This window comes from Lepidochelys kempii, chromosome 7 (genome assembly GCF_965140285.1).
Source record: "Lepidochelys kempii isolate rLepKem1 chromosome 7, rLepKem1.hap1, whole genome shotgun sequence".
In the NCBI taxonomy this organism is placed as follows: Eukaryota; Metazoa; Chordata; order Testudines; family Cheloniidae; genus Lepidochelys; species Lepidochelys kempii.
This window is the reverse complement of record NC_136386.1, coordinates 124,695,446-124,712,677: the sequence shown is the minus strand read 5'-3', so window position 1 is coordinate 124,712,677 and position 17,232 is coordinate 124,695,446. Positions and strand designations below refer to the sequence as shown.

Sequence of the window (17,232 nt, the reverse complement as noted above, 5' to 3'; positions counted from 1 at the left end):
GTAGAGGGTGTCGCCCAGCTAACCCTGACTACTTCCCCTCGTAACTCTGGCTCTTCTTGGTAGAGCACAATGTCCAGTCAAGCACAGACCCAGCCAGGGCACGAGGTGTAACCCGAGCACACCCCGACAGGCTGGCACACAGGTCTCCTAGACTAAGGCTGGGGCTGAGCTGGTAGGAGCAGTGCAAATCCCCATCATGTCTCGACCAGTCAAGCCTCAGTTCTCTCGTACCGCGAGCAGTCCCCAAGAGCAAGGATGTGCATGGCCGAACCGCGCTTTCAGGAGCGTAGGCCTGGCGGTGTGAATGGTTTGGCCTGAAAGGGGCTCGTTTGCAATCTCAAAAACCGTTGTCTAAAGTTCTTGTTTTAACTCTCCTAGGCCAGTTTGCTGGGGCCGGGGACTGTGGAAATATGAGTGTTAGAATCCAAACCATGTGCTGGTCACGTGTCGGGTTCTGCAGCTTCTTGGTGGTGTCACTCAACCCTTGGGCCTGTGACCCTGGCCAAAGGGTGAGGATGCTGGGGGGGGTGTGGGGGGTGGTCAGTAAGCCCTGGTGTCCCACACTGTGGCCTCAGGTGTGTGTACTCTGTCCAGACCCTGCTGGAGGAAGCCACCCTCTTGATTTCTGCTGGGGACTTTCCAACAGGCTTGTAGCTTTCAGCTCTGGGCTCTGCTCCGCTTCCAGCAGCAGCCAGTAGAGGGCACCGATGTGTGACTTTTTCAAGGAGACGGGGTGGGGGGAGAGAGATCTTTACCGGCCCAGCCTCTGGTGGGGGGAGCAATGCTTCCCGGTGTGCACAGGGCTCCAGGAAAGAACAAATGGTCGGCCTGTCTCACCCGCAGGATTGGGTCCAATCAAAGGTTTTCCTTCCCCCACCGTGTTGCTGATATCCCGGGAGCCAACGTGGCTCCAGCAACGCTGCAAACATGCTTCCCGTGCGCCTTTTACTCGGTGGAGTCGTTTGATTCCTGTCCTGGGCTGTGTTTGGCCGTGGCAGACTTCGAGTTTATCATTTTGACAGATCATATCAACGTTTCTTTTTAAGCATTTTTTTCGGCTGGGATCCGCTGGAATGTCCTCGGGGCGTGGTGGAATGCGGTTTGACTTCTTGTTTTTATTTTTTGAATCTCCACAGCTGTGGGACACTGCCGGGGGAGGGCTGAGGAGGGGGGACAGACAATTATTGAGTGGTGCCTGACCTCGGCAGGTGCAGGGCAGGCAGAGACCTCGGGTAGGGCAGCGAGGAGGAGCCCCCGTTCCTGTTTCTACAGCCCGGGGGCCATGCAAGGAGCCTCCTGCACCCACGTGGATATTTTTTTTCCCTTGATTTCTGTGTGTCACCTGAAATCAATCTTTACCAGCAACTAAGGAGATCAATCCAAGCCTGGCTGGATTTCAGTATCGGCCCAGACTATTGACTGGTCTTCTTTCTAAAGCAATGCCTTCTAACAGTTCCTAGCTATACCCTGGTTAGCGGCACTTATCTCCCAGCATCCCCTTTTCCTGCTTGGGCTGTGCAATTCCTACCACTCGTAGCGTCAGTTACAAAGGAAATCTCGGCTGGTTCCTCGGAATCTCGTGGGCAGGAGCCCTACGTTCTTTGATTATATTCAGTACTTCTCATTTTACCTCTTCCAGGGCTTATCCTGGGCTGAGAGATGTGTTGGTGGAACAAGCCATACAGAGAGATGGCTAGTTGCACAGTGCACACATGTACAGTTTCTAAGTTGGGTGAGAGACACAGATTGGACTTCTGCAGCCCTCAGGAAGTTTGAGCTGTGGAAATTCCAGCCTGTTTGAGTCACACAGCAAGCTGTTCTTAGCTAGTTTAAACTTGTTTTTTCTACACTCCATTCTGGCCCTTGGTTAGCCTAGAGGAGACAATGGAGACCTGGCACCGGACTAGAGCCGTTATTCTGGTCTCTTGCCCAGGAGGCATTCTCTAGTTAGAGGTGGGCGTCTTATCCACAAGTAAATTCTGAGCAGCTTTGGGCTGAAGGACGAAGAGTTGGAAGGTTTCTTCCTGAGCATCTGAGCTTTCCTGGGAATTGGTATTTTAAGTTTAGCTTAATTAATGCTCCCTCTCCAGGATTCCCCTGTTGGGATGCGTCTTTTGATGCCTATTGTCTCTAGCTCTGTGAGGAAGCCATTGGGTGAGGTTGCCACAGGCAGTTAGAAGGGCAGAGAGAGAACTGTAGATGTTAACTCATGTTCGAGGCACATTTGACACTTATGCTTCAGACACGTGGACTCTGGGCCTCTGTGACATCTTGTGACTGAGGTCCACAGACTCATGAAAGTATTTCCTTCTATCAGTGCTGGATTTCCACTTTTCAGCATCACTGAATGGCCCTTGGTCTTGTGTGAGGAGCCAGGAGTACAGGAGCGTCCGATCTACTTCTCTTTCCCAGCTATTGTTTTGTGTCCCGCTGTTGCATCTACTTGTGTGCTGTCTTCTCTCCCCTAAGGGAACCACTCCACGCTGCTCAGTCTCTCCATGTGAGAGTTTTTCCAGGCCCTGGATCGTTCTTGTCACCCTTCTCTGAACCTTTCTATTCGCTCTCCTGGTGAGCTGGGGGCTGGAAGCATTCCTGCATACGGCAATCAGAATAGGCCATACCCTTGATGCATAGAATGGCATCGGAAAAAGGTGCAACCCAACATCTTGTTGGCATTTTCCTGGCTGCTGACCGCTGAGCTGTGGGTTCAGGGAGCTCTTTGCACGCTGTCCTGCGCCCGTTACCTTGGCACCCAGGGGATGTAAGGAGTTCGGATTGTTCTCAGCCGCATGCAAGTCCTGGCTGCCTTCATTCTGCTGCTGTGGGGCACACACCAGGAGCTTTCCAGCCCCGCTTTCTCTGGATTCATGCAGCGCTCGTGCTGCCCTGTCCCCTCCGGCAGGAGCCAGGGGAGCGGTTCTGTTCTCACTGCAGGCGTGTCTGAGCCAGTCCGGACACCACCGTTGTGATGGGAATGTCTGAGACGACGAGCTCCTGGGGGCCAGCAAGGCATTTCCTAGGGGCGGGGGCATAGTCTGGGCCCCCAGGAGCTTATCCTGGGCTGAGAGACTCTCCCGCCAGCTCCTCTCTGCCTCATTACTCCCCTCCAGCCACCTTGGCCTCTGGCTCAGGTGCATTGCATCTACAGCCCGGTTCCAGCCCTGTCCCTGGGTTGGAGACAGGATCTTGGGTGGTCGGGGTAGAGGAGACCCATTGGCGTTAACTCCCCATCTCCCAAGGCCTTGGCAGAACCGTTCCCAGGCTGCAGTGTCTCACCCCGTCTGGCTGTACATGGCCCAAGCAGGGGGTGTCCAGCCTGTCCCTGGGGAGAGGCTTCTGCAGCTTGAGCCATCAGCTCCTACCTGGACACCGACTCCCTCCTGGCCCGGGCCCTGCAGTGCCCCCCTGCCGCTGACCCAGTTCAGCAGCATCAGAGCTTGTCTGGTCTCACCGTTAATTCTCTGGGCACCGGGACACAGGACTACGTGGAGTCAGCCAGTGCAAGCCTCCAATCCAGGCTCGGTGAACAGGTGAGGGGAGAGGAGGTTGTCAGCGATCATTAGCAGGGGGTGGGAATGCTTTGTCTGTCTGCTAGTGCACCCCACCAGCCTTGGACACCCCTGTGTTCACCCCACGCTAGCCTAGAAAGGGTTTCATGAGGCTGCGAACAGGCCACTCCTGAGGGGAATGTGGCCTAAGCAGCCCCGCTTGATGGTGGAGCAGGTGGGGTGATATAAAGCCAGGAGCTGACAGCACAAGGGGGATGCAGGGTGGGGAAGTCTGCAAAGAGGGAAAGGAGAACACCTGGGGGAGAGCCAAAGCCCTAGGTGCACCCAGGCCGTGGTGGAGAAGGAAGTCTGACAGACAAGTGGGAGAAGGCTCAGGGGAAACGCGCAAGGTTTGGGATGGAGCCAACCCCAGCTGCTGATTTGAGGGTCCCTGAGCTGGAACCCAGAGCAGCAGGCCAGGTTCCTCTGCCCGCCGCTGGGGAAGTGATGCAGTCTGGGCAGCAGAACGGAAGATGGCCTGAGACAGATCATCCGAAAGGGGGAACCACATAGTGAGGGGGCCGCGGTGCCGAGCCACAAAGAGGGAGCATGGCAGCTCCTGGAATGCCAGAGGGGCCGCTGTGCGAACGAGAGCCAGACGGGAATCGGACCGAGCGGAGCTATTCCCCAGACGTGCCCACAAGGAGGACCCCCAGTGGGGAGTACACCCCCGTGACAGCCCAGCACAGGCCTGGAGGAAAATTAGCGACTGTCACTGGCTGCCGGCTCTGATGCCGTTGGGATGAGACGAGCAGATTCCACCGATTTGGGCGACATAGTTTACCCTCTACACGCACGTCCTATGTCACTTGAAAGCTTATTTCGTCTGCTTTACGATGACGTACGATGTGGAGCTGTCAAGTGGTGTCATTACCATAGAAACGGGGATGAACAATGACCCCATCAACGGGTTAAAATTACCACTTGGAACTGTTTCCCTTTGTTTCTGTTACTTTGAATGACTGTCTTATGCCGAGACACAACTGGATTTCTTTGTGGCCTCAGAGCATCACGGCAACAGGCAAGCATAAATCAACCTCTAATGGTGTGCACTGGGATCGTTGAAATGTGATCGCGCTGGTGACATTTCTGCTCAATATCATTGTCGGCTTCTTGTTCATCTTTCCGATCTCTGCCAAGAGCACTGGGGGTGCCCCAGGCTCCAGATGCTGCACCCTGCAGGAGCACCGCTGACTTTCTGGGGAAAGTAAGTGACTCTTCTTTCCCATGCCTCAGTGATAGCCCAGCCTCATGGGAAACGTCTGCAGGCCGCTCTTGACATGCCTGTCTAGCCATTGAATGGAAGCCATCCTTACCCTCCATGAGTGCTAGCGTCTCCTTCCTGGACGAGCGCTTCCCACAGCGAGTCCCCCCAGGCGGGGTCCTGGGGAAGCTAGAGGGTCCTGCCTCCCAACTTCGCAGTCAGACGTGACTCTCAGCCAGCCAGTGAAACAGAGGTTTATTAGACGACAGTAACATGGTCTAAAACAGAGCTTGCAGGTGCAGAGAACCAGACCCCTCAGCCGGGTCCCTTTTGGGGGGCAGTGAGCCAGACAACCACATCTGCCCTTCGCTCCTCGTCCCCAGCCAGCCCCAAACTGAAACTCCCTCCAGCCCCTCCTCCTCTGGGCTTTGTCCCTTTCCCGGGCCAGGAGGTCACCGGATTCCTTTGTTCTCCAGCCCTTTAGCTCTCACCTTGCGGGGGGGGGGGGGGAAAGGCCAGGACATCAGTTGCCAGGAAACAGGGTGTCGGCCATTGTCTGTGTCCAGACCCCTGCACACACCTGCCCTCTAGGGCTCTGCAACGATCATACACCCTTACCCCACCCCCTAGATACTTAAGAACTGCGTAGGGGAAACTGAGGCACCCCCACACTATTCAGAGGAAACATTAAGAACAGTCCCACTTCGTCATACCACGCCAGCCCGGGTGTAGGGAGGGAGCCCCAGCTCCCTCTGCCGCCTGCTGCCCCTTGGTGCTCCCAGGTGCATTTCTGCCCCCTCTGTTGCTGCAGGGCGCTGTTGCCAGCTGGGACCGCTGTGGCTGCCAGTGCAGGGGAGAGGGCAGAGGCTGCTATTGTGCTACATTACCGGGGGAGTCGGGGCGCTGGCTGGGGTCACGCACCGGGTCGGCACTGGCTGGGGTCCCATGCCCTGGGGGGTCTGGGCGCTGGCTGGGGGTCCCATGCCCAGGGTGGGCCAGGCGCTGGCTGGGGTCCCATGCCCAGGGGAGGGGGGCAATGACCGGTGTCCCATGCCCAGGGTGGTCGGTGCGCTGGCCGGGGTCCCATGCCTGGGGGGTCCGGGGGCTGGCCGGGGTCTCATGCCCAGGGGGGGCCAGGCGCTGGCTGGGGTCCCATGCCCTGGGAGGTCGGGGCGCTGGCCGGGGTCCCATGCCCGGGGGGCTGGGCGCTGGCTGGGGGTCCCATGCCCAGGGAGGTTGGGGCGCTGGCCGGGGTCCCATGCCCAGGAGGGCCGGGCACTGGCCGGGGTCCCATGCCCTGGGAGGCCGGCCGCTGGCTGCGTGTCCCATGCCCGGGGGGTCTGGGCGCTGGCCGGGGGTCCCATGCCCAGGGGGGGCCGGGCACTGGCTGCGTGTCCCATGCCCAGGGGGGGCCGGGCACTGGCTGCGTGTCCCATGCCCAGGGGGATCTGGGCACTGGCCGGCAGTCCCATGCCCAGGGAGGTCAGGGCGCTGGCTGGGGGTCCCATGCCCAGGGGGGCCGGGCACTGGCTGGGGGTCTCATGGCCGGGTGCTGGCTGGGGCTCCCATGCCCAGGGGGGTCGGGGCGCTGGCTGGGGGTCCCATGCCCAGAAGGGCCGGGCGCTGGCCGGGGTCCCATGCCCAGGGAGGTCGGGGCGCTGGCCGGGGTCCCATGCCCGGGGGGCTGGGCGCTGGCTGGGGGTCCCATGCCCAGGGAGGTCGGGGCGCTGGCCGGGGTCCCATGCCCAGGAGGGCCGGGCACTGGCCGGGGTCCCATGCCCAGGGGGTCGGGGCGCTGGCCGGGGTCCTGCCCCCCGGTGCTCTGGGCTGCCCCCAGCATCCCTAGGCTCGGCCTGTTTGTCCCGACTCCCGGGCCCCAGGTCGCTGCGCCCCGAGCGCGGAGCCGGGCTGCGGGGATCGGGCTGCGCCCTGGGAGCCCGGCGGACGGTGCCTGGCGGAGCGGGGGGCGGCCAGCGAGCGGCAGCCCCGGCCCGGCTGGGTGGGGGGCAGGCGGGGGGCAGGTCCCTGGGCAGGAGCCGCCCCGCCGCCTGGCAGCGCCGCAGACCCCAGCCCGGCTCCCAGCAGCGCCGCGAGGCTCCGCACAGGTGAGTGGGGGACCCGGCGCCCCGGAGTGGGGGTGCCGGACAGACGGGGGGGCGGACAGACGGGCGGGGGGGGCGGATAGGCGGGCGGGGGGTGCCGGACAGACGGGGGGGCGGACAGACGGGCGGGGGGTGCCGGATAGGCGGGCGGGGGGTGCCGGACAGACGGCGGGGGCGGACAGACGGGGTGCCGGATAGGCGGGCGGGGGGTGCCGGACAGACGGGGTGCCGGATAGGCGGGCGGGGGGTGCCGGACAGACGGGGGGGGCGGATAGGCGGGCGGGGGGTGCACGCGAGAGGTCCCCGGCGCTAGAACGCGGGGGGCGCCCCAGAGCAGGGGGGGATGGGGGAGGTGCGGGGTGAACACTGGCGGTGGGGGGGGATGGAGGAGTGGAGGGGGTGTGCCCCAGAAGTACGGGGGGGGGCTGTGGTGTGGGGGGGGGGTGAAGGCTGGCAGTAGGGGGGGTGGAGGAGGGGAAGGGAGGGGGTGTGCCCCAGAAGCACGGGGGGGGGCTGGCAGTAGGGGGGGTTGGAGGAGGGAAGGGGAGGGGTGTGCCCTAGAAGCACACGGGGGGGGGCTGTGGTGGGGGGGTGAAGGCTGGCAGCAGGGGGAGATGGAGGAGGGGAAGGGAGGGGGTGTGCCCCAGAAGCACGGGGGGGGGCTGTGGTGGGGGGGTGAAGGCTGGCAGCAGGGGGAGATGGAGGAGGGGAAGGGAGGGGGTGTGCCCCAGAAGCACGGGGGGGGGCTGTGGTGGGGGGGTGAAGGCTGGCAGTAGGGGGGGTTGGAGGAGGGGAGGGGAGGGGGTGTGCCCCAGAAGCACGGGGGGGGGCTGTGGTGTGTGTGGGGGGAAGGCTGGCAGTAGGGGGGGTTGGAGGAGGGAAGGGGAGGGGTGTGCCCCAGAAGCACGGGGGGGGCTGTGGTGTGTGTGGGGGGGGAAGGCTGGCAGTAGGGGGGGTTGGAGGAGGGAAGGGGAGGGGTGTGCCCCAGAAGCACACAGGGGGGGCTGTGGTGGGGGGGTGAAGGCTGGCAGCAGGGGGGGATGGAGGAGGGGAGGGGAGGGGTGTGCCCCAGAAGCACACGGGGGGGGGGCTGTGGTGGGGGGGTGAAGGCTGGCAGTAGGGGGCATGGAGGAGGGGAGGGGGCCGGGTGTGCCCCAGCAGCCCCTCCATCTGCCCCAGGGGGAAGGGCCCTCTGCTCAGGGCAGCTCCTTGTGGAGCAGCTTCCTAGAAAGTCATTCTCCCCGCTAGCCCGGGGAGGTGCTGCCAGGTCCCCCCTTGGTCGTGCAGGGAGCCCTGAGTATCCTGGTTCCCCCAGCTAGGATGTGCCAAGGGACAACCTGGGGAGACCCAGGGGCGGTGGCCTGTGCCCTCCCTGTATCAGGAAAGGGGCAGAGCCGGCTCCTCGGGCGCCCCTGGGGACCCGTGCCCAGCCCCACCTCCACCAATTCGGGGCAGGGCTGCTCTGCGAACCCAGGTGTGCTCTGGCCCACGAGCAGCGCGGACCCAGCAACGCGGCCTGCAGCCTTAGGGGCACAAGCCTGCCGCTAACCCGCGTCACAAACCCACATGTGCCGCGTCCGCTGCCCTGTGCCAAGAACACACCTGGCTCTGGTGTGGCCAGGCCCTGCCAGGTCAGCATGGGTGGGCAGGCCTCTGCCCCTCGCCCTGAACAGCCTCGCCCTGGCAGCAGCTGCAGCCCAGGGGTGTGGGGTGGGGGTCGCTATGTTTCCCGGACACTTCCAGCCCCCAGAGAGGACGTGGTGTGGATGGCACTGTGGGGCTGAGGGCCAGGACCCAGGGAGAGTGCTCCCTGCTGGGGGAGCTGCCCAGGGGAGCCTGCTCGCTGCGGGGCCATCCAGTGCGCTGGGACCTGGGGCTGGGCCTACCGACGGGAGCTGGGCTCTCAGACCTGCCCCCCCTCACCAGTGCTCCTCCCCTGGCCATGGTGAGGGGCCAGGGGGTGCAGCCCAGGAGCCTCCCTCCCCCCTTTGTTCCCACCTCCCTGTATCCCGGCTGCCTGGCTCTTGGGCTGATCAGTCAGAGCTGCTGCATCTCCGCGGATCCTTCTCCAGCCGCCTTCTGCGGGGCCAGGGGTCTGCCGCCGTGGGGGCACAGCGGCACCCAGGCAGCTGAGTGGATGGCACACCATGGCCTGCCGCCCTCCCCAGCCCCCAACGTTGAGACAGCGTGGGCTAGTGGGCAGGGCTGGGGCCAGGGACTCCTGGGTCCTCTCCCCAGCCCTGCCACTGCCTCCCTCAGCAGCCCCTCCTGCAGGAGAGAGGGAGCAGCCAGCGTCTGGGAGGGCTGGGAAGGGGCCTGGTGTTCAGGGTGGTGGGCAGGGTGAAGCCACCTAACCGTCCCCCCCCCGGCCCCTCGGGGCCCCTCTGCAGGGAGGGAGACAAACCATGACAGCTCATTGCTTTCCCTCGAGGGGCCGGCTGCTGCAGAGCCTAGGAGTCAGGCTGGACCAGGAGAAACCTGCCCCGAATCCACCCCGGGGCACTCACTGATGCTCCCGCGCCTTCCCAGCATTCCCTGCTCTCCCCCGTCACGGAGGCAGGACACAGCGCTCGGCTGAGGGGGGTCGGATTCTGAAGCTGCTTCTGCAGTTCTCTTGGCCCTGGAGAGTGAACCCAGCTCCTTGGTGAGGCCCCCTGGCTCCCCAGGGCCCCCCGGCTGCCTGGATGGCCCCCAGCGCCAGCACCAACAGCTCTGAGCCCCTGGGTGCTGCGGCCAGCGACTGCCTGGGGTACCTGACTGCTCAGAACCACTTGGCCGGGAACAGCACCGCGGGGGCCCACGCGACCCAGCCAGACCCCCAGCTCCTCCTGATCGGCGCCCAGCAGCAGGAGCCCGACTACGTGGCCATCCCCGTCACCGTCTTCTACAGCCTGCTCTTCGTCTTCGGGCTCCTGGCCAACGGGCTGAGCCTGCTGACGCTGCTGCGGAGCGGGCGCATGAGGGCGGGCGCCGGGCGCTTCTACCTGCTGAGCCTGGCCACGGCCGACGTGCTGATGCTGCTCACTGTGCCGGGGACCCGGGACTGCTCCTTCTGGCAGACGGGGGGGGCGGACAGACGGGGCCCCCGGGCCCTGAGCGACGCCGTCTGCAAGCTCTGCTTCATGGCCCAGCACCACCGCCAGCTGGACCATCGTCGCCTTCACCGCGGAGCGCTACGCGGCCATCTGCCACCCCATGTGGGCCACGGCCGGCCTGCGGCGGTCCCGCATGGCCTACCTGCTGGCCCTCCTGAGCTCGGCGCCCCTCACCGTGGTCTACGGGAAGGCGTCAGCCTGCATCCTGGACTACACCTCCACCCGCCGGGTCTGCGAGATGCTGGAGCCCGAGCCGTACGCCATCTACAAGAGCATCATCGAAGCACGCAGTGTCCTCTGCTTCCTGCTCCCCCTGGCCGCCATCGTCACCTTCCACCTCCTCATCTTCCGCCACCTCAGCCAGACCCGCCGGCAGCGGGAGGAGATGGGCCTGACCCACCCCTGCTCAGGGGGCTTCTCTGCACAGGTCCACCAGCCCCCCGGGAGCCTGCCTCTGTCGGAGAGGAAGGCCCGGCACCTCATGGGTGAGTGACAGCCTCTGAACGGCGCTCAGTGTTACCCCAGCGCCTTCTGGCCCAGGGCCCTGCAGCACTTTCCTGGGGCAGGGCATGTCTTCAGCCCATTTCACAGGTGGGGAGGCCGGGGGGGGGGGGCCGCGGAAAGACCCCACGCTTCCAGACGTGGCCTCTCATCCCCAGTGACAAGTTCTAAGAGGCCACCTCTGAACACCTGGGGCCTGATACTTAGAGCTGCCGCATACCCGGAGCCCCCGGTCAGGATGCATGCTCGGCACCTCTGAAAGTCGGGCCCCAGCTGGCTCAGACCGAGCCCCAAACTCAGAGGCCACTTTCAGAATATCTGGGCCTAAGTGACTTGTCCAAGTCACAGGAGTCAGTGGCAGACCTGGGGCTCGATCCAATGTATTATCACACCCACATACACAGAGCAGCGTCACATCCTGCTTGTTTTATCACATCGTGTACTGCCCCACGCACTGCCCCTGGGGCAGTCCAGTGGACCTGGGCCTGGGGTGGTCTGGTGCACCTGGAGCGGTTCAGCGCAGCTGGGGCAGTCCAGTGAGGCTGGGATGGTCCAGTGGGCCTGGGGCAATGTGGGGGGCCTGGGAGGGTATCCTGCACCTCCTCCAGCCCCTTTGAAAAGCTAAACCATACTTTGAGACTCGTTTTAATCAGTAAAATAAATAATTTGTATTAACAAACTGGAGGGGTGAAAAGCTGCATAAATCCGACTGCCACATCCAATATCCAGGGTGCACCTAGGAGTTAACCAGCCCCTGCAGGGAGAGAAGGTCAAGCCAATACATGCTCCTAGCAGAGTCATCCCGACAGCGTCAGCCGCTGATGCACCGGTCCCATCTGCCCCGCAGGAAGTGCAATCCTGACACTGCTGTTCTTAGTGTTGTGGCATGAACAGCGCAGGCCTCAGTCGGGATCAGGCCCGCTGGACCTGGCTCTGTGTGGTACAGACACACAGGGAGACGTGCTCCCTGCCCCAGGAGCTCACAGTCCACATGCAAAGCCCAGTGTAACCTATGCTATGGCACTGTGACCAGCGCCTCCGGAACAAACAGACCCTCCTGTCTCCACTGTTCGTCAGACCCCTCCAGACGGCTGAGCAGATGCCGCTGACTCCTTCCAGCTGCGCGTTCCGTTCCCGGGTTGTGCTCCGCAGGTGGCTGGCTCGCTCAGCGCCCTGGCCTGGCGGGATGCTGGCCGCTAGTGGGGATTGCCAGTTCCCTCAAGCTCCCTTTGCAGGAAAGAATTCCTGCAGCCACGAATGGAGTCGGTCCCAGCGGCAGGCAGCCTCTGTGCCAAGCACAGTGAACACTCTCTATGCAAATCTCCCTTGTCGGTGGGCTCATCCCTCCTGGGGGCCGGGGCTGAGCCACATCGCAGGGTCCAGTCCCAACCTGTCTACTTCCCTAATGGCCTGGCCCGGCCCCATCCATAACCAAGGCCCTGTGGCTCGTTCAGCATGCTGGACCTAAACTATTCGATAGGGACCCTGGAATCGCTTGGCAGGCACCAGAATTCAGTGGCTGTGCTCCCCCAGCCCTCTCTCCCTTACTGCCCCCTTCTGCCCAGTCCAGTGCAATCCGTACAGCTGGTTAATCAATCATTCATTGTACGCTGCCCCAGGATTTTCATTGTGCTGCAGGTTTCTGTGTGGTGGCATTGTAGCAACTGGGAGGGGCAGGCAGAGATCTGGGGTAGCTGGGCACGGCTGCTGGGGCATTCGGCACCGAGGGAAGTTGTGAGAGTTGATTTCGGGGGTTGGCGCACAGGAGGCAGCTGAGGATCGCAGCGCTGGGAGGGGCTGCATCTCCCCATCCCGCCCTCAGCTGGGCAGGGCAAGAGGAGGAAGGCTGAATTCCTCATTCCCCATCCCAGGAAACATTGACTGCAGCTCATGGCCCCTGAGCTCGTATCAGGACATAAGAACAGCCAGACTGCATCAGGCCAATGGTCCATCGAGCCCAGTGTCCTGTTTCACAGTGGTCGGTGCCGGACGCTTCCGAGGAAATGAACAGAACAGGCCAATTATCGAGTGATCCATCCCCTGTCGTCCACTCCCAGCTTCTGGCAAACAGAGTCTTGGGGTTGTGTCCCTGGCCATCTTTGCTAATAGCCATTGATGAACCTGTCCTCCAGGAACCTGTCCTCCAGGAACTGTCCTCCAGACTAACCAATTTATTTGAGCATCAGCTTTTGTGAGCTACAGCTCACTTCATCGGATGCATTCAGTGGCCACATCGGATGCAGTGAGCTGTAGCTCACGAAAGCTGATGCTCAAATAAATTGGTTAGTCTCTAAGGTGCCACTCGTCCTCCTTTTCTTCTTGCGAATACAGACTAACACGGCTGCTACTCTGAGAGCTGGTCTGGTATTGCCACCCTTACTTAACATAACAGTCCAGAGTCCAGTCAGCAGGCAATGGGATGGGTTTACTGGGGCCAAACAAGCATGTTCCAAAGCCCTTCACACAGTCGGGCTATCGCTATACGCTGATAGAGTTTTCCTCTTTCGCTCCCCCAGCTGGTTTTCTAGTCGCTGCTGGAACCCCCTCCTTCTCCTGACCCCTAGCTCCCCACGCCGACAGAGCTCCCTCTTCCCCCTCCCTCTTCTTGGCAAACTGAATTATATTTGCAGTGCCCCTCCCCTGGTACCACCCTTCCAGTGTATGGTCCTGTTCCGTTCTGGGGGTCTGGGGGTGATGGGACACTTCTTTTGTATCTGGTGGGAGAGGTAAGGAGCGGGGTTACTTGTGTCCAGGGTCACTTCTTTGCAGACTTTGCATCTTTTCTTAACACCTTCCTGCTGCTCGATTAGCCCCTTATCTTCTCTTGTTACTGAAAGGTGCAGCCTTGTGCTTTCCCTTACATTCTCTTGCTTGCTTATTTAGCTTGTTTAAAAGCAAGGACAGAAGCAAGATTATTATTGTTTAGTTTTTATTTTATTTACTTTACATTCTTCTAACGATCAGCAGTGAGATGGTTGAGTGTGGAGGGTTAAAATCTCAAGGAACCCCTCAAGATGAAATCCAGTAAACATAAAAAACATTTTAAGAGTAATCTCTCTGCCCATTAGCACTTGGCTGATTTCTGCCGATTTACATCCCATTTTCCTACTTCTAAAATGTTTTTCTCTTCCCTGTTTCTACATGACATAGTGACACTACCTATACAGAAAGCATTGTCACATGTACAAAAGAAATACTGAAAAAACAGGGAAATTAAACCATCTTTCTGATCTCTCTGTTATAGTGAGCTGAGGTGTTAACTGCGACAAGAGCAGGTTAAAAATATTCAAGTGGAAATGTGATTTTGAAGTTCATCGTGATAAACAAGGTGTAATTTTTCTCTTCCAGAGCTGTGGTTTCAGGCTCTTTGCAGACTCAGGCAGGTGTCATTGTGTTGGTCACAGTTGGGTCACGTTTTGAAAGTTTACTTTGAAACCAAAAGGGCAGAGAGAGACATTTTTTTAATGAAATCTGAGTTTGTGGGTGCAACTGTGCATCAGGTTCTAAAAGAGGGACAATGATATGGTCATCTCCATGGTTGCATAATCCCATTATGCAAGGAGCCCTGTGCTATGTGGCTGGGCATTAATCTCTCTCCTCTCTTCCATGCAGGTGCTGTGGTGGCTGCGTTTTTCTTTTGCAACTTCCCCGACACGGCGTCATCCCTGATGCACGTTTACATTCACAGCTGGAGCACCAGCATCCTGGTGCTCTACACCTGGCTGAAGACCTACCTCTCACTGCCTCTCTGGTACCTCAACAGTGCCCTGGACCCCCTCCTCTTCTGCATCTCCTCAGCCTCCTTCCGCAACGCCTGCCACGAGAGCCTCCCCCACTCCTGCCCTGGATCAGTAAGAAACTGCAAGGCTCCTGTGTCAGGTCGGGAGGGCAAGTGCCCAGGACTGGAAGATCTTTGTGGACCTTAAATTCCATGAAAGGGGAGCAAAGCAAATCCTCCAGAGATTCTCAGCCCAGTGAGCCACAGCTCCTTTCCTGTGGGAAGAGAGCGGGCCCATGAGCCTTGCCCAGTGGAAACACAGCCTGTGCACAATAGAGAAAGCCATGCATTATTCACAATGTCCTGGCACAATCGTGTGAGAGATACCCTGGTGCACATGCATTCGTGCTTGCACACTTTCCCCTCCTCCCGGGTGCTAGGGGACCAAGTGGAGGCTTACTGCAGCAGGGATTGCAGCTGGTGTAACAGCTGACTAGCTAGCAGTTCCGCTGTTCCGTTGTTGCTCTTGTGTGGAAATCTGTTGCTGAGTTGTTTGCGGCGTGTTTGCTGTTGTGAGGCGTTTCGGTCACTATTGTGGTGCATGGCTCAGTCTGTGTGACACAGTGTAGGCTTTAGAGTAGCAGCCGTGTTAGTCTGTATCTGCAAAAAGAACAGGAGATCTTCTCGTCCATCCTCCCCGTGGAAGGAAAAGGCCTAGGTAGGGAGCGTCGAATCGTGGAAGTCAACGAATGGCTACACAGGTGGTGTCGGAGAGAAGGCTTTGGTTTCTTTGACCATGGGATGGTGTTCCATGAAGGAGGAGTGCTGGGCAGAGACGGGCTCCATCTTACGAAGAGAGGGAAGAGCATCTTTGCCAGCAGGCTGGCTAACCTAGTGAGGAGGGCTTTAAACTAGGTTCACCGGGGGAAGGAGACCAAAGCCCTGAGGTAAGTGGGAAAGCGGGATACCGGGAGGAAGCACAGGCAGGAATGTCTGTGAGGGGAGGGCTCCTGCCTCATACTGGCAATGAGGGGCGATCAACAGGTTATCTCAAGTGCTTATATACAAATGCACAAAGCCTTGGAAACAAGCAGGGAGAACTGGAGGTCCTGGTGATGTCAAGGAACTATGACGTGATCGGAATAACAGAGACTTGGTGGGATAACTCACATGACTGGAGTACTGTCATGGATGGTTATAAACTGTTCAGGAAGGACAGGCAGGGCAGAAAAGGTGGGGGAGTAGCACTGTATGTAAGGGAGCAGTATGACTGCTCAGAGCTCCGGTACAAAAGTGCAGAAAAACCTGAGTGTCTCTGGATTAAGTTTAGAAGTGTGTGCAACAAGAGTGATGTAGTGGTGGGAGTCTGCTATAGACCACCGGACCAGGGGGATGAGGTGGATGAGGCTTTCTTGTATAAGTAGGGGCATAGTGAGCAGATCGAGGGACGTGATCGTTCCCCTCTATTCGACATTGGTGAGGCCTCATCTGGAGTACTGTGTGCAGTTTTGGGCCCCACACTTCAAGAAGGATGTGGATAAATTGGAGAGAGTCCAGCGAAGGGCAACAAAAATGATTAGGGGTCTGGAACACATGAGTTATGAGGAGAGGCTGAGGGAGCTGGGATTGTTTAGCCTGCAGAAGAGAAGAATGAGGGGGGATTTGATAGCTGCTTTCAACTACCTGAAAGGGGGTTCCAAAGAGGATGGCTCTAGACTGTTCTCAATGGTAGCAGATGACAGAACGAGGAGTAATGGTCTCAAGTTGCAGTGGGGGAGGTTTAGATTGGATATTAGGAAAAACTTTTTCACTAAGAGGGTGGTGAAACACTGGAATGCGTTACCTAGGGAGGTGGTAGAATCTCCTTCCTTAGAGGTTTTTAAGGTCAGGCTTGACAAAGCCCTGGCTGGGATGATTTAACTGGGAATTGGTCCTGCTTTGAGCAGGGGGTTGGACTAGATGACCTTCTGGGGTCCCTTCCAACCCTGATATTCTATGATTCTATGATTCTATGATTCTTCCGGCAGCTCACGGAGGCTACTAGATCGCATGCCCTGATTCTCATGGGTGACTTTAATTTTCCTGATATCTGCTGGGAGAGCAATACAGCGGTGCATAGACAATCCAGGAAGTTTTTGGAAAGCGTAGGGGACAATTTCCTGGCGCAAGTGCTAGAGGAGCCAACTAGGGGGGGCGCTTTTCTTGACCTGCTGCTCACAAACCGGGTAGAATTAGTGGGGGAAGCAAAAGTGGATGGGAATCTGGGAGGCAGTGACCATGAGTTGGTTGAGTTCAGGATCCTGACGCAGGGAAGAAAGGTAAGCAGCAGGATACGGACCCTGGACTTCAGGAAAGCAGACTTCGACTCCCTCAGGGAACGGATGGCCAGGATCCCCTGGGGGACTAACTTGAAGGGGAAAGGAGTCCAGGAGAGCTGGCTGTATTTCAAGGAATCCCTGTTGAGGTTACAGGGACAAACCATCCCGATGAGTCGAAAGAATAGTAAATATGGCAGGCGACCAGCTTGGCTTAATGGTGAAATCCTAGCGGATCTTAAACATAAAAAAGAAGCTTACAAGAAGTGGAAGGTTGGACATATGACCAGGGAAGAGTATAAAAATATTGCTCGGGCATGTAGGAATGTTATCAGGAGGGCCAAATCGCACCTGGAGCTGCAGCTAGCCAGAGATGTCAAGAGTAACAAGAAGGGTTTCTTCAGGTATGTTGGCAACAAGAAGAAAGCCAAGGAATGTGTGGGCCCCTTACTGAATGAGGGAGGCAACCTAGTGACAGAGGATGTGGAAAAAGCTAATGTACTCAATGCTTTTTTTGCCTCTGTTTTCACTAACAAGGTCAGCTCCCAGACTGCTGCGCTGGGCATCATAAAATGTGGAAGAGATGGCCAGCCCTCTGTGGAGATAGAGGCGGTTAGGGACTATTTAGAAAAGCTGGACGTGCACAAGTCCATGGGGCCGGACGAGTTGCATCCGAGAGTGCTGAAGGAATTGGCGGCTGTGATTGCAGAGCCATTGGCCATTATCTTTGAAAACTCGTGGCGAACCGG

The 17,232-nt window shown here is 59.1% G+C and overlaps 1 protein-coding gene across 1 annotated transcript; it reads left to right on the top strand.

Moving 5' to 3' along the window:
- Positions 1-9,819: 9,819 nt before the first annotated feature.
- On the top strand, positions 9,820-15,576 carry LOC140915399 (neurotensin receptor type 1). Its single transcript, XM_073354987.2, has 2 exons — positions 9,820-10,434; positions 14,063-15,576. Exons 1-2 carry the CDS (start codon positions 10,050-10,052, stop codon positions 14,374-14,376), a joined length of 699 nt encoding a protein of 232 aa, XP_073211088.1. The 5' UTR covers positions 9,820-10,049; the 3' UTR covers positions 14,377-15,576.
- The last annotated feature ends 1,656 nt before the right edge of the window (positions 15,577-17,232 follow it).

What these genes read in the sequence shown, in the direction of transcription:
- LOC140915399 (XM_073354987.2), top strand. Translation starts at nt 10,050, where the DNA reads ATGTGGGCCACGGCCGGCCTGCGGCGGTCCCGCATGGCCTACCTGCTG. An exon ending in GAAGGCCCGGCACCTCATGG is followed by an intron (nt 10,435 to 14,062) that starts GTGAGTGACAGC and finishes TCTTCCATGCAG; the next exon opens with GTGCTGTGGTGGCTGCGTTT.